The 23,306-nt window shown below is 33.3% G+C and overlaps 1 protein-coding gene, 1 non-coding gene and 1 pseudogene across 2 annotated transcripts; all 3 read left to right on the forward strand.

Annotated features, from left to right (window-relative positions):
* Window positions 1-283: 283 nt before the first annotated feature.
* LOC120074800 (small nucleolar RNA R71) lies at window positions 284-387 on the forward strand. The gene has a single exon (XR_005481082.1). It is a non-coding gene; the product is annotated as a small nucleolar RNA R71 (small nucleolar RNA).
* Window positions 388-1,962: 1,575 nt separating this feature from the next.
* Window positions 1,963-2,789, forward strand: LOC150037034 (uncharacterized; annotated as a pseudogene).
* A 13,504-nt stretch (window positions 2,790-16,293) lies between these two features.
* Window positions 16,294-19,445, forward strand: LOC120072716 (cysteine-rich receptor-like protein kinase 26). The gene is made up of 7 exons (XM_039025180.2): window positions 16,294-17,249; window positions 17,375-17,509; window positions 17,640-17,779; window positions 17,879-18,089; window positions 18,165-18,402; window positions 18,477-18,627; window positions 18,953-19,445. Exons 1-7 carry the CDS (start codon window positions 16,439-16,441, stop codon window positions 19,274-19,276), a joined length of 2,010 nt encoding a protein of 669 aa, XP_038881108.1. The 5' UTR covers window positions 16,294-16,438; the 3' UTR covers window positions 19,277-19,445.
* The last annotated feature ends 3,861 nt before the right edge of the window (window positions 19,446-23,306 follow it).

Below are 23,306 nucleotides of genomic sequence, written 5' to 3' on the forward strand. Positions count from 1 at the left end.
GATTCACCTTCTGCTGATTTGATGCGTTCCCTTGTGATATGTTCTGCAAAATTTTTATCATAGTAGCCATTTATGCAGAGAGTGTGGCTATTGCGTTGGAATCGATAGAATTAACATTCTGAGGTCCACCCATTCCATGTTGTGCTTAGCAAAGCGGTCTAATATCTCCTTAGCTTCAGTATAATATTTATCCATAATTCCACTAGCTGCAGCTACGTCAGCTGCCATCTGCGATGCTCTGTACAATCCACCATAAAAATTCTCCATCTGGATAGTTAGTGGTAATCCATGGTTCAGGCAATTTTTGACCAATCCCTTAAAACGCTCCCATGCGGTGCTTAAGGTTTCAGCTTCTTCTTGCTCAAAGTTCATAATCTCTCGATGTTTCCTTGCGTTGGTGGTGGGTGGGAAGTATTTTTGCATGAATTTCTCCACCAACTTCCCCCAGGTTGTGATTTCACCAGGCTCTAGTGAACTTACCCATTGTTTTGCATCATCACGCAAAGAATAGGGGAACAAAGATAGCCTGATCGTTTCTGGGGTGATTCCAGGAATCATAAAAGAGTTACATGTTTCCAGGAAACGTTTCATGTGGGCGTGAGGATCTTCTCCACGACCACCCCCAAATTGTCCAGCAGTTTGGAGCATTTGAAGCATTATAAACTTCATCTCGAATCTCGTCCCATCTGGCGTTGGGTATATGATTCCTGGTGAGAAATCATACAATACAGAAAACGCATACTCCCTCATGGGATGCGTACTACTGTTTGCCATTAGGATCGGGTTTTGCACAGCATGAGTTAGTTGTTGAGCTAAGTTCTGATTTGCCTGTTCGTCTGCCATTTCTTGTTGCCTATTTTGTTGTCTGAGAAGTTGTTTCCTCAACCTACGACGACGATTAGATCGGTTCCTACGTCGAAAGGTCCTTTCAACTTCGGGGTCGTATATAAGTTCAGGAGTGCTCTCCCTGCTCATAAACGTTCACAAGCTTAGACTTAGCTCGTAATACTCCTTCGGCTAAAGTGTTCCTACAAAAGATACAAGCAAAATTTCTGGTTAGTTTTGTTTTTGAATCCCCGGCAACGGCGCCAAAAACTTGTTCGTTGCTATTGTGATTCGAGCTAGGAGTGTATTGTATAAAATAAATTGGAAAAATAAGTTCTAATTACTATGGATATATCCTAACCCCTTACTTCTCTTCCACTTTCATTGTATCCTTTTTGAGTTGAAGAATGGTAAGGAATCATGAAACTTATGTCTTGCTTTATCAACAGATGAGATGAATCCACATAGAGGCATGAGTAGTAAGTATAGTGTTGGCCTATTCCCACCATGGTTATGTGTGAGAAGAAAGTTTATGATGATAACTATGTTGATTTCTGGACCAAAACAATCGGGTAATGACATTGATATCTTTTCGGCTCCACTAATCGATGATTTGAAATTGCTTTGAAAAAAGGAGTTGAATGTTATGATTCTTATCGTGATGAAGTATTTATCGTAAAGGCAATACTATTGTGGACAATTAATGATTTTCCCGCTTATGGAATTTTGAGTGGTTGTAGCACAAAAGATTATTATGTATGTCTAATATGTGTTGAAAATACATGATCAATTTATTTAAAGCATGGAAAAAATGTCCTACCTTGGACATCGACAATTCTTAGATCGATTCATCCATACAGAAAACAAAAAAAGGCGTTCAATGGATTTCAAGAATTTGGTGTTGCACCTCAACCGAGTAATGGAGAAGAATTTTTTAGCAAAACACGTGATGTTTTATATCAAAATGGGAAGAAAAATGTCCCACAAAATTCAATTAAGATGTTTAAAACATATTGGAATAAAAGGTCAATATTCTTTGACCTTGAATATTGGAAAAAACTTTATGTCAGACATTGTTTAGATGTTATGCATATTGAAAAAAATGTGTGTATGAATATTATAGGCACACTCCTTGATATGCCTGGAAAAACAAAAGTTGGGTTAGCAACAAGAAGGGATTTAGTTGATTTAGGTATTCGGCCAGAACTAGCACCTAAAGTTGGACAAAAGAGTACTTACATTCCTCCTGCATGTTACACATTATTGAGAGAGGAAAAACGTCTAGTGTGCAAAACACTAAGTGAATTTAAATTTCCAAAAGGTTACTCTTTTAATATCAGAAATCTTATATCACTTTAAGACTTGAAGCTCGTGGGACTTAAAACTCATGATTGTCATGTACTTATGCAGCAATTAATACCTATTGCTATACGTTCAGTTCCGCCAAAGCTAGTGAGATATGCAATCACTCGGTTGTGTTTATTTTTCAACAAAATATGGAACAAAGTCTTCTCAGCACCTCAGTTGAATGCATTACAAAATGATATTGTTAATACATTATGTTTGCTGGAGAAATATTTTCGTCCATCATTTTTTACGATAATGGTTCATCTCATAGTTCATCTTGTTAGAGAAGTTAAATTATGCGGGCCTGTGTATTTATGATGGATGTATCCTTTTGAACATTATATGAATGTATTGAAAGGATATATTAAAAACAGACATCGACCTGAAGGGTGTATGACTGAAAGCTATATTGTGGAAGAAGCTATAGACTTTTGCGCTGATTTTTTTTATCAGGAGTAGAACCAATTGGTTTTAGAGAATACAAACAAAATAAAATGCCAAATGTTGGAAAACCAATAGGGCATAGATTGTTTCTTAATCCTGAAAAAGAATTGTTGGAGCAGGCTCATCGTTATGTATTGGAAAATACGTCTGACTTATTGCCTTATATCGAGTGAGTGAATTATATTCTACTTTAAATATTCTATACTTTTTCTTGAGCAATTGATAATATGTGTACACTTTATTGCAGTTGACATATGCTCACATTGAAGACTAAAAATTCATCAAAGGCCAAAAATTCGAAATGGCTCCAAGAAGAACATCATAAAACATTCATCACATGGATAAACGAAACGATATTTGCACATATATTACAACAAAAACTCCTTTATAATTTAAAAATAAATCACTATTAAAAATATATTGCATATATGTAATTCTTTCAGGTTGCTTTCGAGTTAGAAAGTAATAAAAATCACATTTCAAATGTTGTGAGGTGGCTTGCACATGGTCCTCATGTTGAAGTAACTACATATGAAAGTTATACAATTAATGAGTTCACTATCATACAAAGAGTCGAGAAGATATGCACTTTGTTAAAAATAGTGGAGTTATGTTAGTTGCTAGAACGATGCAAATCTCTAGTGTTAAAGATAAGAATCTGATTGCTACTGATATGTCATTTTATGGGATTATAAAGGAGATTTGGGAGTTAAATTATAACATATTTTCTATTCCAGTGTGTTTTATGTTGGGCCTGCACACTTGAATTTCTTGAATAAAAGCCCAAATGATGAAGTTGGCCTTAAGCTGATCCAATCCATGATCAAAAGCCTGGTTAATTTGCCCCAAGTATTTTGATAGGTAGATAACTTGGCCCTGATTGCTCCACGATCTTTCAGCTGATGTACAACACATGGAAAAATCCACTTACTCGTACCTGATGGAAGAGACACCACTTTGTTCTGATGGGAAAAAAAAAATTAACAAAACAAATTATTTTCTTTCTCTCTCTCGTTCTCTCCTTTGTTTGCAGAAACTCTCTAACCCTTTTTCTTCCTGATTGTTTGCATGAGTTTTGCCGTGTAAATGAAGAAGAAGAAGAACATGCAATATGATAAAGAGAAAGAAGAGAAGAAGATCTACACGGAGATATACGTGGTTCAGCAAATGAGTGCCTACATCCACGGGGAGGAAAAGAACTTTTATTTCAAGAGCTAAGTCATACTTTCTTTATAGATCTTGTAACTTTTCTTGTAAGCTTTTGAAAAGATTGTACTACAAATGTAAATGATGTATATGTATACTTTTTAGCTGATACAAGTAGTTACATAACAAACTGTAAAGAAAATGTATAAAGTTGTTGAAGATTTATTTTGTATGCTTGAGCTTATTTTATACTTCATTTTATGTGATTGGGTTGAAAGTAAACATGGTGTAAAAGTCGACGATCTTGGATTTACCTTGGTTAATCTAAATCGAATTGGGCATAAGTGTGATACTTTTATTATGGCTGCCCAAGCTAAACAAGTTTTTTATGTAGAATACCCTATTGATTCAAAATGGTCTGTAGTAGTTATAACTTCTTCAAAGGAATATGATGATTTTGATGACAATGATGAATTAGGAGAAACAATACTACCTACAGATGAGTTTTCAAATTCTTTCCTTTCTATTATTGATTCATTTGATGATGTTGATGATGATGAGATATCATATCTTCGAACTGATTGTAATGGAATATGGATTATGAATAATGATTTAAATGAAGGTACTTAACTATTAATTTCTTGATTTTTATTATATCTTATGCATTATTGTAGAATGTACAAATGTTTTTTTTTTCATTTTTTTATGTTTCTAATTTCGTAGATCATCATGGCACAAACTAATGATGATATTGATAAAGTTCATTTATCACTTCAGTCTAATGATGTGCCTTCAAAAAGAAAAACGAGAGGACCAATTGTTATGCACAAGTTGATTCATATTCGTTCAATTGGTAAATGTTTAGTTGTTGAATCTAATGCTAAAGGACAACCCATTGGAGAAAATGCAACACAAATACAAAGCCAAATAGGGTCTTTTGTACATAATCACATCCCCGTTACATTTAAAGATTGGCATTGCGTTCTACTGGAACTGAAGAATAAAGTTTTTGAATTGATCCAGGTAATGTAATTTCATATTAAGATAAATAAATATTATTTATTTAATTAGTGTATAATGTCTAATGAGGTTGTATATATATCATCTTTTCCATGCGACTTTTGTTTTGGATGGCATCTCAAGAGAAAAATTTTGACTTCAACATCTAAAAAATAGCGTCAATTCAAATATAAATTGTCATGAAATTATATCTATCCAAATATCAATAATTTGGAATGTCTTAAACATCCACCAAAACTTTATTCCTTCATCCGTCAAAAAGATTGGATAGTTTTGTTAGTTCCAGATTAAGCGAAGAGTTTCAGGTATAATTTTCTTTCTTTTGACAATATATAACATTTTACTTCATTCAGTTATGATGATTTTATTTATATTATCAAGTATATGAGAATTTGTAGGATGAATGTGAAAAACAATGTGAAAGAAGATCAAAATATGCTTATGGCCATCAAATGTCACGTAAAGTTTATGCAAATATGATTGAAGAATTGGTAAGAGTGATATAATTTTTTTCCTTTAATATGTTCATACATAAGCTAATGCTAGTTATTTATTGTAGAAAAAAGGAGAAAATGTAGAAAACATGGATAGATCAGATTTCTGGATATTAGCTCAAAAAAACAAGAAAGGAGAATTCTTAAATGATGAAACTGCAAAAACGACAAAAAAAAATTGTAAGTATTGATATTATTGTGTTCGTAATGATATAATTAGATATTAGTATATATATATATATATATATATATATATATTAGGAAACAATTTCACAATCGTCTACAAAAAGAATGTAATTCCATCATCAAATGATGTGTTAACTCAAGCTTTATGGACAGATGAACATAGTGGACGAGTGAGAGCTTTGGGGGAGTACATTTTACCAAGTGCTTATTTCCAAAATCTTGCCAATAATGTAAGTTTTGATGAACACCAACGTCTAATTGTTGAGAAGACTGAAGCCGAAAAACCATGTCATCATTTGAAAGAAGTGAACTCAATCCTTGAAGAAAAATTGAGAATAGTAGAGGACCAACTCAAGATGTTTAAAGATAATCAAAAGTCCAAAACACAAACCCACATATCTGAAAGATGTATTTCCTCACAACCAATTAAGAATGAAGCAACACAAGAAAAAAGTCATTTGATAAAGGTATATTTATAAATTATTATTTTAATATATTATATGTATATTTCTAATGAATATTTTTCATGTATAGAGAAAACCATGTGAATTAGCTGTAAATAGTGATAGATAAGTGTACCATCGGGTTTTATGTACGAGACAAACGATCCAAATGAAATACTACATGGCACGCCAATTGGAGAAGATATTGTCAAAGTTAGTATAGAATTGGCAACATGGAAAACCGTTTGTTACCATATCCAATTGACGACAAGATTGTACGAGTCGAAGATGCAGTTTGATACGAAGTTGCATGGTCTTGTGAGTTTGTTATCTATGCAAAGGTTGTTAAGGTAAATATTTAAACTTAATTATTTTGATGTTAGAAGAAGTTAACATTACATATAGGATTTTTTTTTTTCTTTTTTATGTGATAGTTGTCTCATCCCAAAGAGAAAAGTATATCGTTTGACATTGAATTATCAACCTTACCAGAATCATTAAGACCATTATTTAAGTATGCAAAATAAGAGATTTCTGGTGGTTCAAATAAGGTGCAATTGTCAAAAGATGTATTTTGGAGTGGGGTTGGATTTTTTTTATTATGGATGAAGATATCTTTCATTTCTGCACAATGGTCGAAATTGCAGTTAACAGTATCATACTTTATATGGGGTAAATTTAATTTTTTAAATTAATGAGAATATATTTATATGAGTATATGGTTAAAAGATTAGTCTATGTTTTTTTTTAACTAATATGAATATTTTTCTGCAGGTATTTATTAAATTATTGTTCCAATTCAATGTAGTAGACAAATTTTTATTTGTAAACCCGAGCCTACAGTACCATTATTTGTCTTTAAGACTAGAAAAACGTGCTCGTGTATTAACATCAAGGTTACTTGATGTAAAACTAATAACTTCTAGAAATACAAGCTATTGTAGCCTTTTACTTGAATTATAAGAGTTAATAAGCAGAATATGCGTCAATAATACCAAGAATTCATATGGAAAAGTGAGCTTGCGTCGACCAGTATCGAAAATCCTTACAAACCCTATATCATGCATTATTCTGCATCAAAGTGTCTGTTTTTGCAGCTATTGAAGGAATTGATCGCATGTATTGATCCCAGACCGTCGCGAGGTTGCTCGCATGCGTTGATCTTCATGAAGACTAGTTCGTCGCATGAAATGTTGCGTCCATAGAATAATAATCATGATAGAAGGCTGATCGCAAGGTAGGTGGAATGCGTTGACACTTTAGGAGAAACAAACATGAACGCATACCTTGGGAGTATCAATAAGATAAGATGATTCTGACATTTCCCATATCGTGACAAAGGTAATAATGAGTCAGAATGGGGTATCAGAGCTATCGGCGTTTGAACTCTATAAAAAGAACCTTGGAGCTTAACTTCAAACCATTCGAGTTTCTACCTTAGACAGATCCTTATGATCACAAATGAGAGCATGAGCAAGACATTCTTTGAGCGTTCTTCACCTCCACAGCCCCTTCCGAGTGATGATCGGAGTTTTGTCGGAGAAAGAGCTCGAGAGAGACTTCTCCACCATCCATCCATCCATGGCACCACCAGCAGTCCGGACACATTTTGGATTAAAAGTAAGAGATTGCTTACATCTAGCCCTCCACCTCTCCTCTTTTCTCTGTATTGTATTACATCTTGCCTTAAGACATTAACACATTTTGTACTCAATGCATCTCTTAGTTCCTTCAGCACCATCTTCATCATCTTCTCATTCTTTATCATCATTTACATTCATTGTTTAGTTAAGTATCAAAGACAAGTGGCATACTTAGTCATGCGACCTAGAGATATGACACATGTAGCAAACCACCGAGAGGTGTGCGTTGCACGAGTATAGTGAGTTAATCCTCTTTGCTTGGTGTGAGGTTGTCACAATGCTTGTCTATGAGCTGATTAGCTACAACCAATGCCAGAGAGGGTAAGTGGTGGAATACACCAAAGCAAAGTAAGCATTGTTCCTAGAGATAGGAAGGATCTTATGCTCGATGCAAACATGCATTATAGAGATATAAGCATGTGGTTAGTCACCGAGAGGTATGCAATGCGTTAATGTGGTGAGCTGGGATTACTTTAGCGACCAAACATAATGAAGTCACCTTATTATGCGTTAACAGTTTTCGTATCTCTACCAACTCTCATAGTTAAACTTTCATTGCTCAATCTGTTTAGTTAGGAGTAGAAGTAGTGCACAATCCATTAACTTTTGTCTTTTTACTTTTATTCATTGTCTCAAACACATTACTTCACAAACACTATTTAGTTACAAGTTTCTTTGTTTGACCTTGGATCATCCCAAGAAACTTGTGTTCCCGATATACTTGACGAGAAATCAAGAAAACTTGTGACAGAAACGCATGGTCATCACATACACGCTTAACGCATATTGCATATTCTCCAGTCCAACGCATGACCATCGATGCATAGAGATTAATGCATAACAAAAGACGAGTGCATTTTTCCTCTCCCATTTTCCTTCGAACAAGTTTTTGGCACCGTTGTTGAGGACTTGGCAACTAATAATTTGTTAAGTTTTGGGTTTTCACAGGCACCACTTTTAGTCTTGGGCATATTGTATTGCGACCAAGTTACAAACGATATTTGAGTGAAGGTGATGCATCAAACATCAATATTGACCCTGAGATCGAAAGGCTATCTGCTGCACGAGTTGGAAGTAGTTTTAGGAGCATGCTAACCAACATGCGGCCGACAAATCTGGAAGGTCTAATGGTCAGGACAACGAGTTCTTTGACCTAAGCAGTCGAGTTCAATCTTCTACATGGAAGACTCCTTGTGGTGGCTTCACTCCAATTTCTCCAAGGACGTATTCTACTCTATCTTTACTTTACTCTCCTAGTTAACTTTAGTTTATTTATTTGATTATTGTCATTTTGGATTTGCAGCTGCTTTCTTTGATGTGGTGTGCGTTTGCTCTTTGTGGGTGTGATAATAATTTCCTCTCGGTGTGTTGTTTCAAAAGAAGAATCCTTTTCATCATTCAACGCATGGTTATTTCCTCTGCATGAGTTCTAAGTATTGACAAAATTGATATTCTGTTCGTAGGTTTCTTTTATTGTTATCTTTTATGCATTATCCTTATGAAATTCTCTTTCGTCTTACTTTCTTTTGCGTTGATAGATTAACATCCATGATGATACTTATAATTCACTATATCCACTAACTAAACGTCGCAAGGCTCACCTCACTTTAGTAACTTCTTCAAGGTTTGATAGTCTTAAGTTTTATTATGTGCAAACCTTTGCTCAAACATCTTTTACTGCATTCCTAAACGAGTTTGTTTTTAGCTTTTTGGCAAGGACCCTGTCACTCTCTAAATTTAGGGGTGGCAGTGGTCCAAACAAATGTGTCCATTCTAAACATTGCGATGATTATTCAAAAAAAAAAAAAAAAAAGAAGCTCCACTGTTAGCACAAGGGGGAGACCCAAGCTGATAAGAGTTAAAGTTGTGAAAGGTACTTACCCGTAGTTGGATACTTTGCATGACACCCGTGCAGGTAAGCCAAAACTAAAGTAGGTGACTAGAATCAATGCATAATAACAACTCCTCTGTATGGCACTACCCAAATAAGCTAGGACAAGAGTTGAGTTGAATTTGGCACGCAACCGAAGTTGGATGCCCGCATGACACCCGAAGGAGAAAACCAAAACGAAGAGCATAACCAGGTTCAATGCTCCAATTCAATAATGAATCGTAAAGCTTTGAATCGTATTAAACGAACGCATTGTAAAAAGCTAAATGCAAAGTTGTCTGAAATGAGTAAGAAGTTTTTTAGCAAAGGCTTGCCAGAATTAAACATAGAAAATATCTCTTAGAAGAAATAGCTAAATTTGAGGAGAATGTTGCTGCCAAGGTTAGAGGTGCAAGTGAATTGTATTTTGAAAAGCTGGTCAACGCAAAGGAAAAGTCAGAGGGTAAGTTTTGAATTTCCTAAGTATAAGACATGCTTGAGGACAAACATGATTCTAAATTTGGGGGTGTGATAGCTTATAGAAATACAAGCTATTGTAGTCGTTTACTTAGAATTATGAGGGCTAATAAGCAGAATATGTGTCAATAATACCAAGAATTCATATGGTAAAGTGAGCTTGCGTCGACCAACATCGAAAATCCTCACTAACCTATATCATGCGTTATTCTGTATCAAAGTGTCTATTTTTGCAGCTATTGAAGGAATTGATCGCATGCGTTGATCCCACACCACCGCGAGGTTGCCCGCATGCGTTGATCTTCATGAAGACTAGTTCGTCGCATGGAATGCTGCGTCCACAGAATGATAATCGTGATAGAAGGCTAATCACAAGGTAGGTGGAATGCATTGACACTTCAGAAGAAACAAGCATGACCGCATACCTTGGGAGTATCAACAAGATAAGGTGATGCTGAAATTTCCCATATCGCGATAAAGGTAGCAATGAGTCAGAATGGGGGTATCAGAGCTGTCGACGTTTGAACTCTATAAATAGAGCCTTAGAGCTTAACTTCAAACCATCCGAGTTTCTGCCTTAGGCAGATTCTTGTGATCACAGATGAGAGCATGAACAAGACATTTTTTTAGGGTTATTCACCTCCACAACCCCTTCCAAGTGACGATTGGCCGGAGAAAGAGCTTGAGAGAGACCTCTCCACCATCCATCCATGGCACCACTAGAAACCTTGATGCATTTCGGATGAAAAGCAAGAGATTGCTTACATCTAGCCCTCCACCTCTCCTCTTAGCTCTATATTGTATTACATCTTGGCTTAAGACATTAATACATTTTATAATCAATGAATCTCTTAGTTCCTTCAGTACCATCTTCATCATCTTCTCCTTCTTTATCATTGTTTACATTCATTGTTTAGTTAAGTATCGAAGACAAGTCGCATACTCAGTCATGTGGCCTAGAGATATGACGCATGTAGCAAACCACCGCGAGGTGTGCGTTGCATAGGTATAATGAGTTAATCCTCTTTGCTTGGTGTGAGGCTTTCGCAATGCTTGTCTATGAGTTGATTAGCTACAACCAACTGCTCGAGGGGGTAAGTAGTGGAATACACTAAAGCAAAGTAAGCATTGTTCCTAGAGATAGGAAGAATCTTATGCTCGACGTATAAATGCATTATAGAGATATAAGCATGCGGCTGGCCACCGAGTGGTGTGCGGTGCGTTAGTGTGGTGAGCTGAAATTACTCTAGTGACCAAATGTAATGAAGTCACCTTATTATGCGTTAATAGTTGCCGCATCTCTACCAACCCTTATAATTAAACTTCCATTGCTAAATTTGTTTAGTTAGAAGTCGGAGTAGCGCATAACAGTTGCCACATGTCCAGTAATTTTAATTTATGACTAAATTAATATGTATTACATTTGATTATAATTTGAAAAAGAAATATTTGCAACATGACTGTGGTCCATTATTGTATAAACTATAGTACACTTCAAGTGAAGCCTATTGTTAAAAAGCTACATGAAATGCCATATGTTGTCGATCTGCATTAACAATGGTGAATAATATAGATCTTTGTTGATATTTGTGTGGTTTATCAATAAAATTCATGGTTAAATGATTAATGTGAACCGTGGTGTATAAAACTATAAACCACGGCTAAGGTTAACTATGGTCTATAATATAAACCACGTTTAACATTTTTCGTCAGCTGTGGTATTTACTATAAACCATGACTAACATTAACTGTGGTCTATAATATAGACCATGCCTAATGCCAGCTGTGGTATTTACTATAGACTACAGCTAACGTCAGTTGTTGTCTATGTCCAAATGGGCTATGGTTGACATTCATCGTGGTATGTAATATAAACTATGGTTAACATGAACTGTGGTCTATATTATAAACCATGTCTAATGTCGGTCGTGGTCTATGGTCATATAAACCATGGCTAACGTTATGCGTGGTCTATAATATAGACCACAGTTAACGTTAACCATAATCTATACTATAGACTATGATGGAGTAGACCACAGTCACAAAATCGTGGTCTAATCTAATAAACCATGGTTATATGACCATAGTCAATATTAAAGTTTGTAGTAGTGATAAGATGTGAAGAGGGTTTAGAGGGTAATTGATTTTTGCAGGGTTCTTCAAGGAAGTCTTGTAAGCATGAATCAATTATTCAGCTTAGCACTTCAATTTATAGAGTTTTCATCATGCAAATACAAAGCTTGCATGAAGGTCAGCTCCTACGTCATGGAGAAAATGGAATTGAATGAATAAGGTACCTTACACCATAGTGAAGATTTCCAACTTTTGGAAATCTCCACTTTGAGTTTTGATTTTCAAAATGGTTTTTCATAAAATGATTTCCAAAATCAATTTCTAAATTAAACTTATTTAATTTGATTTATTAGTTTTATAAAAATTAATTCAATTAATTAATTTTTAAATAAAACTAATCAATAAACATTTGTAATTAATTTTGTTAATTTAATACCTAATATTAAATTAATAAAAAAATAATTCTATCATAATGAAATTAATATTATACAATTAATATTTAAATCATATTTTAAACATTAATCGTATCTCCAATTTCGTTTAATTTCGATAAAATTAAACATTTCAATTGTATTGAATACAATAAATAGAAACCCTAATTGAATTTGAACATTTTAAATTCTAAACAATAATTTCAAATCTTATCAAGATTACTCAATTTACTAATCTAAATTACGAGCTACTAAAGGGATCTTATGGATCTACAGATCATGAGCTCTAACGACTTGTAATTAATTGGTCAAACTCTTTAAATCGAATTAATTACTATTCGTTAACTATTAAGACATTCCACTATAGCTCGATAGTTGCACTATTCTCACTGTAGATATATTTTTGTCCATTATAACCATAATCGGTAAGCCAATCCTTCACAGGTCATTCGTATTTACAGTTGTGTCAAAGATTATCGTTTTACCCCTATAAATACATCTTGCTCCTTAAGCTCCCACTGATCCTCCATTGAATAGTTGATTTATAGTCCAACTTATAAATCATAACCCTCTCTTCCATGAGAGGGTGAGGCCCCGTTGTTCAAGATAAGACATCAGCACTTAAGATAACAACCCATTTGCTAACCCTAAATTGGGTAGGAGTGAATTTCATATTGCAAAGCCATGTCCCCAGCTATCTATCCGGTCCTATCCCCAAAATATAAAGCTTATTGAGCAATGTTGTTGGACTACTCTCACCTATGCAGATCAAAGGATAATCCCGAATAAACAAGAGTTCATAGTTAGCTCAGGATTAAGATCGAGTTACCCTAGGTCATTGAACTTGAGATAGTCGGTTTTAATAGTAAATTGTTGTTATAAAGAAAGGTGACTATTTTGAGGTCTGGTCTTATGTAAACTCATTGCACAGGATGCCCCCACTCATATGTCTCTACATGAATGATTTTTGGATTACATTATTTGTATCACTATACAAAATGGACCGCATCCAATAGTGTCACTAGGATGAGGTACCCAATCTCATCCGTATACTTATAGACCATTTTAACTACATACTAAAACTTGATCTATTTTTATATTACCACATAAAGTTAAAGTATTCATGTTATAGACATGGATTCGTTTATTGGATTTTCATAGAAGGATGCAATATAAATAGTAATTTATTAAATAAAAAACTCAACAACATTTTTATTGATAAATAGAATATGTTAATAGCATTTATGAACTGCGAGTTTCGACCATTCCCAACCTCCATGGTGTCACCAGGATAAGGCACCCAACCTTCCATTTAGGTTATTTCTTAAATATGATCCACCTATATGTCTTAGATCTTAGGTTATTGAATTGAGTTAATGCACAAACAAAATAACATTTATTTTTTTAATAACAATTTATTTATACAATTTTAAAAGCTACGAGAACAAGATATTTAAGACAATAATGCCAACAGGATTAAAATTTGTCACAAAATATTGATAGATTAACCTCACTAAGGTGCGATAAAGCAAAGAAGCTACGAGACTAAATGATCAAGCTACTGGAGATAAGCAAAGAAGCTACAAGACTAATCGTCAAGCTACATGATTAATAAAGATAAGCAAAAGTGACAACCCATCGAGGAAAATGATGGGTGAAGTAACCATAACTCAGCCAACAAGGTGGGGAATAATACTAGAAAATCAGTTGGACCTCAAGAGGATTTGGCTCGATAGGCCCAACATCCCCTAAAAAGTTCGAATTAAGTTTCTTGATGGGTTAGCATGGAAGTTGAAAGGGAGATTATACTCCCAAGATAGGTTCTTAAAATTAAAACTCGTGGTGAATAGCTAGAAAAATCAGAATCTTAACTTGGGAGTGGGGGTTAATGTTATGGATGGATTGGCAAAAAGTGTCAAAGGAGAGCAAGAGAGGGATGAAAGAGTAGGCTTAAGAAAAATTCAGGCCTAGTCAGCCTCGGTTTGGGCAGAGGTCGAGCTCCTAATGAGAGCCAAAAATGCCAAAAGTTCTAGCACAAGCAAGGCCTTAGAGGGATTTAAACTTAGCGTGCTTAGCAAGAATGTTGGGTCGGTCGGCCTCGGCACAAATAAGGCCCACACACGTTTTGCTCGATGTAGATTTCTAGTAAGATAAGAAAAGAGAAATAGTAGATAAAATGGATTTATCTATTCATATTTAGTCTTAACTTATTAAGATTAGGAAAGATCCATATGAACCTTATCATAAAGGGAAAAGGTAAACTCTATCTTATTCCCCCTATAAATATACCCTATGGCTCCATATGAGTTAGGGTGTGCAAAAACTGAGCTAAACCAACCAATCGATTTGAATCGGCTGGTTTGGTTCATTTTTCTTTGAAAAAATTTGTTTCTCGGCTCAACAGTACAAAAAATCGTACCATTTGGTTTGGTTCGCAGTTCAAAATCTTAAAAGTTTGGAAATACTAAACCGAACGAAAATAATAATAGTAATAATATATTGTATTTAAATTAATTAATTTTTTTATCTTCCTATCTCCAATGTGTCCCTTCATATTTCCCAAGTCTATCACTTATCTTTTCTCTTCCCATTCTCCGATGTGTCCTTTTATCACTTGTCTTTTCTCTTCTCATTCCTCCATGTGTTCTTTCCTAGCTTTTGTTTTAAAACTAAAACTGAGATACTTTCGATTTTGCCAGTTCTAATAGACTAGAAACCAATATGTTCAATTCAGTCCATGGTTTTGTCTAAAATCGAATTGAACTGAACCGTGCACATCCCAAATATGAGATAACTGAGAATTTCTAGTTTCTTCTCTATTCTAAAATTCTCTTGTTGACTTAGGCATCAGAGCCCTTTTTTTTTTGTTTTGCAGGTAATCTCTTCTCTAAATTACAAATTTACCGTTGATGTCATGTGAAGATCGATGCATTTTTCCCTAGCCAAATTTGGCATCAACAAAAATAATTCACAAAAAAGAGAGGGAAATTCTTATAAATATAGAATTCCAAAAAATATTCACACTTTGTAGCAAAAAGTTCCAAAAGTGTTTTGTACTTTTGAAATTTTTTTGTTATAAATTGTAAATACTTTTAAATATTTTTTATATTTAAAAAGGTCGCACAAAGAGATGTGTTGAATTCAAAAGCAAGCAAATTCATTTTGGTGATCAAGCTTAACATCGAAACTTAGTTGGGCTATACCTGATGGCTTCAGTTTTCTCATATATGAGTTCGTACAAGATGCTAGCCTTGACCATTTCATATTTGGATGTGCACCATTCGAGAGACGCATTTGGAAATATTTTATTATTTTTTCCCCGTACGTCACATTTAAAAAAAAAAAATTAAACCGGCAATAGACTCATTTTGGTACAACACGTGCGTCAGAGTGAGTTGTCAACTCACTCTGATGCGCGCGGTCAGAATGCGTCTGTTTAAATTTGGCGTTTTCCCCCACGTTTTAGCATAAAAAGTCCCACTTTTTTCCTTCATTCCACCGTTTTCATCTTCTCCTTTCACAAATTTCATCTTCCTTTAACGAATTTGTGGCCTTTTTCTTGATTTTTTTCTTCCCTTGACTTTCTTTTTAAATTTATTAATTATATTGTTCCTCTCGATTTTTCCACTATCAAATTTAGCTAAATTTCAAAAAAAAAAAATAAAAAAAATTGAAATATACTTTTTTATGGATTCTCAAAATTTGGCTTGGTTTTTAAAATTAATAATAAAAAGTAGATAAGAAAATAAAAAAATTAAAAGTGAAAATAATGTCTATTCACTAACTTTTAATAAAACAAAAATAAAAAATAAAATTATTAGGGAACGGAGCTTTAACAAATGGGTTTGAGTGGTAGGTAGACTGAGATTTACTTTACCAAAAATTCAAAAATGTGGACCAATAGACCTAAAGGCGGCATTGAGAAAATTAAAAGCGACGACTTACTGGACGCGTCAACTGTATTGTTGGTTGCTTCAGATTATAAGATGGGTTTTCAAGAGACATTGTTCACTTTACAAAACGAAAATTGAGAATTGAGATGATGGAAACTTCAAAAAGCCTCTTATTCCTTTGCGTCATTCACTTATTCATGGTTTCTACCACTATTTCCCAACAGGAGTTCATTGCACACTCATGTTCAAACATCGGCAACTACAGCAGAAACAGCTTCTTCAAGCGAAATCTTGACACCCTACTTTCCTCCATCCTCTCCAACTCCCAAATAGATTACGGGTTTTACAATTTCTCAGCCGGACAGCAACCCGACAAGGTCAACGCTATCGCCCTTTGCCGAGGCGACTGGACTGTGGAGCAATGCAAGAACTGCTTAAATGACTCCGCTCTAAAGATTGTACAGACTTGTCCCAACCAGAAGGAGGCTATCGGATGGTACAACGATTGTATGCTTCGTTACTCAAACGATTCAATATTTGGAGTTGCAAACGTTCAAGTGCTTTCCAGAGATTTCAACACTGGGAATTCATCGAATGTTGATGGGTTCAGCCAAGCACTGAGGAATCTGTTAGCAAGACTGCAAAATCAAGCTTCGTCTGGAAGTTCTACACTGAAATTCGCAGTGGGAGACACCGAAGGACCGAGCATAGAAGAGAATAGGATATATGGACTTGTCCAGTGTACTCCGGATCTGTCCTTTATGGATTGCACTAATTGCTTTGGACAGCTTAATAGAAATATTCCGACTGGGAAAATAGGAGCGAGAATATTTGCGGTAAGTTGTTTTCTGAGATATGAGATCTATCTTTTCTACACCCCTCCTCCGCCCCTGCCACCTCCCTCGCCACCGCCATCCCCACCTCCACCTCTGCCGCCGACTCTGCCTCCGGCACCAGGTATCAACGTTCATACGCACATAAACACACACATCTTTCACCATTTTAACAAATTGTTTTGTTTTGTTTGCAATGACAATATGCTTAAGAAAAACTATCATAAATTGCACAGCTTTATTTTGCAGGAAATAATAGCAATAATAGAACAGTTATAATCGTTATGGTGTCCATCGCTTCAGCCATCATTTTCATTGTTGCCATTTGTATCATTTTGAGAATAAGGAAGGCAAAGAACAGAAGGCCATTAGAAAAGTTTGGAAGTGAGTGGTTTATAATTCCTCTGTTTCTTTTAGATGACAGTTTTGCTATGATAGTGTGGCTTTTTCAAGAATGCTTGTGGCTTTAATCCTACAATTGAATTTGATGTTCAAGCCTTAATCTACTCTTTAGGTATTGCTCTCGGAGATGGCACCAATGAAATTAGCAGTGTGGAGACAATTCGATTTGATTTTGATACTATTAAAATTGCAACAAATGCCTTCTCAAGTGAAAACAAGCTAGGACAGGGTGGATTTGGAGCTGTTTACATGGTATAAAATGAATTAGCTAAAGAATAGCAATGAATTGGAGTTTAAAGTATAAAGTTTTGAGTGACATTCTTACTAAAAGTTGACTCTTTATATTTTTAGGGTAAGCTACCTAATGGACAACAAATTGCAGTGAAGAGGCTTGCACATAATTCACAACAAGGAGATGTTGAATTCAAAAATGAAGTCCTTTTGGTAGTCAACCTTCAACATCGGAACTTGGTTAGGCTATTGGGATTTTGCTTGCATGGAAGCGAAAGACTTCTCATATATGAGTTTGTACCAAATGGCAGCCTTGACAACTTCATATTTGGTATAATAGTTGTTCTTTTCTTTGGTCTACAAAAAATGGAAAAGCCATAGCTTTCATATATCGATGACATTGTAGATTTTGGGAAGCGAACTCTATTAATATGGGAAAGACGATTCAAAATCATAAATGGCATTGCACGAGGGCTTCTTTACCTTCATGAAGATTCTCGTCTTCGAATCATACATCGTGATCTCAAAGCTAGCAATATTTTGTTGGATGAAGAAATGAATCCAAAGATTGCAGATTTTGGTTTGGCAAGATTGTTTGAAGTAGATGAAACTCAAGGCAATACAAGTAGAATTGTGGGAACTTAGTAAGTTCAAATATGTTTATTTTCCTTTAAAATATTGTGGAATAGTTTATTATCTATTGTTATTATTTTTGCAGCGGCTACATGGCTCCAGAGTATGTTATACATGGACAATTTTCAGTGAAATCAGATGTTTTTAGCTTTGGCATTTTGATTCTTGAGATTTTGAGTGGTCAGAAAAACAATTGCTTTCGCAATGGAGAAAACGTTGAAGATCTCTCCAGCTTTGTAAGTATATAATATACTTCTTAAAATTTCTATATGTAACGACACTTAAATCAGCTACCAATAGTATTAGAAGATTTTGATATTAAAAAATGGTTTGTTTATTTATTGTTTAAATTAGTCTGTTTTTGCAATCTTGTTATCTCTAACCCATTTGGTAACATAGCTTCATCCCCAGACTTCAATATATTTGTTTGATATTGTTCAATTTGAACTTTAAATGCAATATACCATAATTTATAAGATCACCAATATAACTAACTATCCTCGATTCTTATTTTAAAAAATCAATGACAATAACTATAACCATCGTGGGATTTTCTTGTAGGCTTGGAAAAATTGGAGGGCTGGAACAATTACAAATGTCATAGATTCAACACTCTTGATTGGTTCAAGAACTGAAATGATTAGATGCATTCACATTGGACTATTGTGTATTCAAGAAAATGTAGCAAATCGGCCAACAATGGCTTCGATATTTTTGATGTTAAGTAGTTCTTCTCTCACTCTCCCTATACCTTCTAAACCTCCATTCTTCAGACATAGTAATAGCACCTATGAATCCAACACAATGTTAAAGTTAGATGGAACTAGTAATTCTGGAAGTTCAACTCTTAATGATATTTCAATTACAAAGCTCCATCCTCGTTAGATTGTTCCCCAAGAATACAGGAAACATATGCTATTTCGAAAGTTGTTATTTATTTTGAGAAACTATAGATTCGACATTAGATAAGTTATTTGTTTGTATTTTTATTGTTTAATGGATCATTAACGGGTGTGAGAAAATATGGTTGAATATAATCTATTATTTCCTCTCAGATTTGATTTTGATTTATGTCATTTAATGAGTAGTTAGTTAAAATAGAAAATAACACTAACTATCTAGAAGCTTCTTGAACAATCTACATAAATAACTTAAATGTAAAGTTAGACTTGTTGCTAACAATTCTAAACAAAAGAAAGAATTAAACTTTTTTTATTCATTCTCTCCGGTTATGAGAATCACATTCATTATATTGTTAATTTCAAGTGCAGCAATTTTTTATACAAGTATTCATCAAATTGATGTAAAAACAGATTTTCTAAATGTTTAGAAAAATTAAATTTATATGGACCAACTTAAAGGTTTTATAGAGGCAATAAATAAAGTGTGTAAGCTTATTAAATCATTACATTACTTAAAATGACCTCCAAAGTAATGACATGAAAATTTTTATTATTGCACGTTAAATATTGATTATAAACTAAATGAATGTGATAAAAGCATTGATTATAAATCATGAAAAAATTTTCATGTTATTATTAGTTTATATGTTGATGATTTATTGATCTCTAGTTCAAATATATTTGTTATAAATGAAACAAAAAATTTGTTGAGCAGTCAACTCCATATAAAAGATTTCAGTGAGAATTTTATTATGGGTATGAAAATAACGAAAAACTCTGAATAGATTTCTTCTTGACTAATCACATTATATCCAAAACATACTTAAAAAGTATAATTATTATGGTTGTAAGCACGTGTATGTTCCATTTGGTTTAAGTGTTCACTTACTTCCAATTAAAAATGAAAGTGATGTAATAAAATCAAAATGAGTATGCTAATGTGATTAGTAGCCTATGATATCTATTAACATGTCATCGATTTTGTTATGAAATATTTATTGGGAATGAACGATCATGGCTTACTTTATAAAAAAAAATTGTTGAAGGATTTTTGGATGTTGTTTGGAATACATTGTCGGGTGATTTTTTTTATCTACTATAGGGTATATTTGTACATATGTTATGGGGGATACCACTGAGGAAATTAGCAACATGGAGACCATTCAATTTGATTTTGAACCATTAAAATTGCAACAAACTATTTCTCAAGTGAGAACAAGCTCAGACATGGTGGATTTAGTGTTGTTTACTAGGTATGGAATGGATTAAGGAATAGAGCTTAAGGTGTAAATTGATATAAATTCTAACTAGAGATTGAAGTTTTTATTTTCAGGGTAAGCTAGCTAATGGACAACGTAACACAGTGAAGAGGCTTTGCAAATAACTCACAAAAATGAACTGAAAGTCTTCTCAGATATGAGTTTGTACCAAGTGCCAGTCTTGACTAGTTCATCTTTAGCTTTGGTATTTTAATTCTTAAAATCGTGAGTGGCAAGAAAAATAGTTGTTTTTGCAATGGAGAAAAGAGAGAAGATCTCTCAAGCTTTGTAAGTATATAATTCACTTCTTGAAATCTTCTTTTAACATATCGACACTTTTGACGTTGTTGATAACATTAAGGGGTCGTTTGTTTCATGAGAATCTAAGATTTTCATGGAGTGGTAAATTACCACTTTGTTTTGCGTTAATGTAAGATGCTTAAGCATCTAGAAATTCACAGACATTCAAGGATGCCCTTACAGAGGGCATCTCAAGAGTTTTAGATGCGTTCTTGAAACATGAGTTTTTCGAGATTTTCGTGTTGATGGGATCCCCTTTACCTTTTAAACCCTTTTTTTTCATATATACAAAAATGTCACTCTTCTTTATTTTCATTTTATAATTAAAATAAATATTGTCAACTATGTAATTCATCACTTTCTTTGATTTTATTGTGGCTTTTTTAATTTTTTTTTAAAGATTATTCAATTTTAAATTTAAATTAATATTTATTTTACAAACATCTTAAATTAATTTGTATTATTCCGTAGAAAAAAATAACAAATAAAATAACAAAAATATATTAATTTAAAAAAATTCAAATAAAAAACAAATATGTTATATAAGTTCAACTTATGTTAAATTAATTATAAATTAAGGAATAATCGTTAGAGCATTTTTAGAACATGATGTAAATTTTAGATATTCCTGGGTAGAAATACTAAAAAAAAAAAATAATAAATAAAAAGATACAATTGTCCAAATATTTCCATATATTTTCAAAAACATTTCGACAAAACGACAAACTTAGTTATCTAAAGATTCCAAACATTTGTAATTTCGAACATCTATAATTTCAAGCACCTAATTATTCTGGTTATCTACACTCATGTAAAACAAACGACCTTAGCAGATTTGATATAAAAATATTGTATAATATAATCTTATATTGTTCTAAGTTAATGTCTTTATCAAATTTCTTTCATTGTAAAATTCACAATCTTATTACCTTTCAAACCTCGCAATAAACTGATTGTTGTATGTTTTAGGCATTGAAAAATTAGAAGGTTGGAATGATTAAAAATGTCATAAATTCAACCCTTAGTATTGGTTCAAGTGTTGAAATGTCAATATGCATTCATATTAGATTATTGTGTGTTCAAGAGGATGTAGTAGATCGTTCAACGAAGACTACAATGATTCTAATGCTTAGTAGTTTCTCTCACTCTTCCTATAACTTTGGAAACAACATTCTTCATGCATAATAACATTGATGAATCCAACACAGAATCAAAGATAAACCAATGGTTGGAAATGAATGAGGTGGCTAATCATTTTGAAAGCATACCCCTCCAATCTTTATCTAATGAAGCTTCAATTATGAGCTCTATCCTCGCTAGATCTTCATCCATTTTTTGGTAAAATGTGTTATTTTGAAATTTGTTTTTTTTAGACAAACTATAGATTAGTATTTGATTGGTTCATTACAATGTACTTATTGTTCTATGGAATAGTAGTAAGAGTTGTGATTCAGTTGGTTGCAGCCATTTTCAACCCAAACCACGTGGACCATGTCAATGGATTATTAGGAAAAAAAATATAGGTACAATTCTTGCTTTATCCAATTAAAAACGGCTACATCGTAAGTTTTTCTTTAAAAAAAATAATTATTTTTTATATGTAGAAAGATGGAGAACATATTATTTAGGTGCAGTATAGACTATACCTAAATATTGCTCTATATATTATATATGGTTCTTCTTTTCCTTTGCCTTTAATCCTCTTACTTTTATTAAGGATTTTTTTTCATTTAATAACATTTCTATGACGAAACTTTATTTTCTTTTTTCAATATTTAGTTTTCTTTTTATTTCCTTTTCTCATCTACATGATACTGTTTATTATTTATCTAATAGATCCTTGATTTTTTTAATAATAAAAAAAAACTAACAATATTAGAGATTATATTGGAAAGTCACCAACCTATCAAATACAAAATTGAGAGTTTAAAGTCTAATTCGATGCCATTTATAATTTGGAGGCCTATTAAAATAGATGCAATTGAGTGAGGCTTGCTAAGAATTTTTTTTTTTTTTTTTTTTTTTTTTGGAAGGTGAGACTTGGAAAGTTTATTTATTTATTTATTTACTGAGTTCAACAATATTTTTATCAATGGTTCAAATTTCATACCAGTTCAACCATGCCAAAGCTAATGTTTAGTAAGAAAAATAATGTAGCCCAATTGACAAAAAGCTACATCTATCACGATAGCGATTCTAGTTTTTTTCCCTAGTCCCCCATTTTTTCTTAATCAAGCTTTGAAATATCATAAATACAAGGTTCTTTTCAAATAAAGGAAAATGAGCCAACTATTTATAAATATAGCAAAATGTCGCTATCACAAGACGACGACATTTTGTTATATTTGTGAATAAATTAAACAGTTTTACCATTTTAAACAATTATCCCTAAATCTAATCAAGATCATCTATAAAAAAAAAAAAAAAAAAAAAAAATACTCTTTTTTTCTTGTT

Source organism: Benincasa hispida, chromosome 3, assembly GCF_027475165.1.
Source record: "Benincasa hispida cultivar pf3 chromosome 3, pf3_genome.v1.1, whole genome shotgun sequence".
NCBI classification, from domain to species: domain Eukaryota; kingdom Viridiplantae; phylum Streptophyta; class Magnoliopsida; order Cucurbitales; family Cucurbitaceae; genus Benincasa; species Benincasa hispida.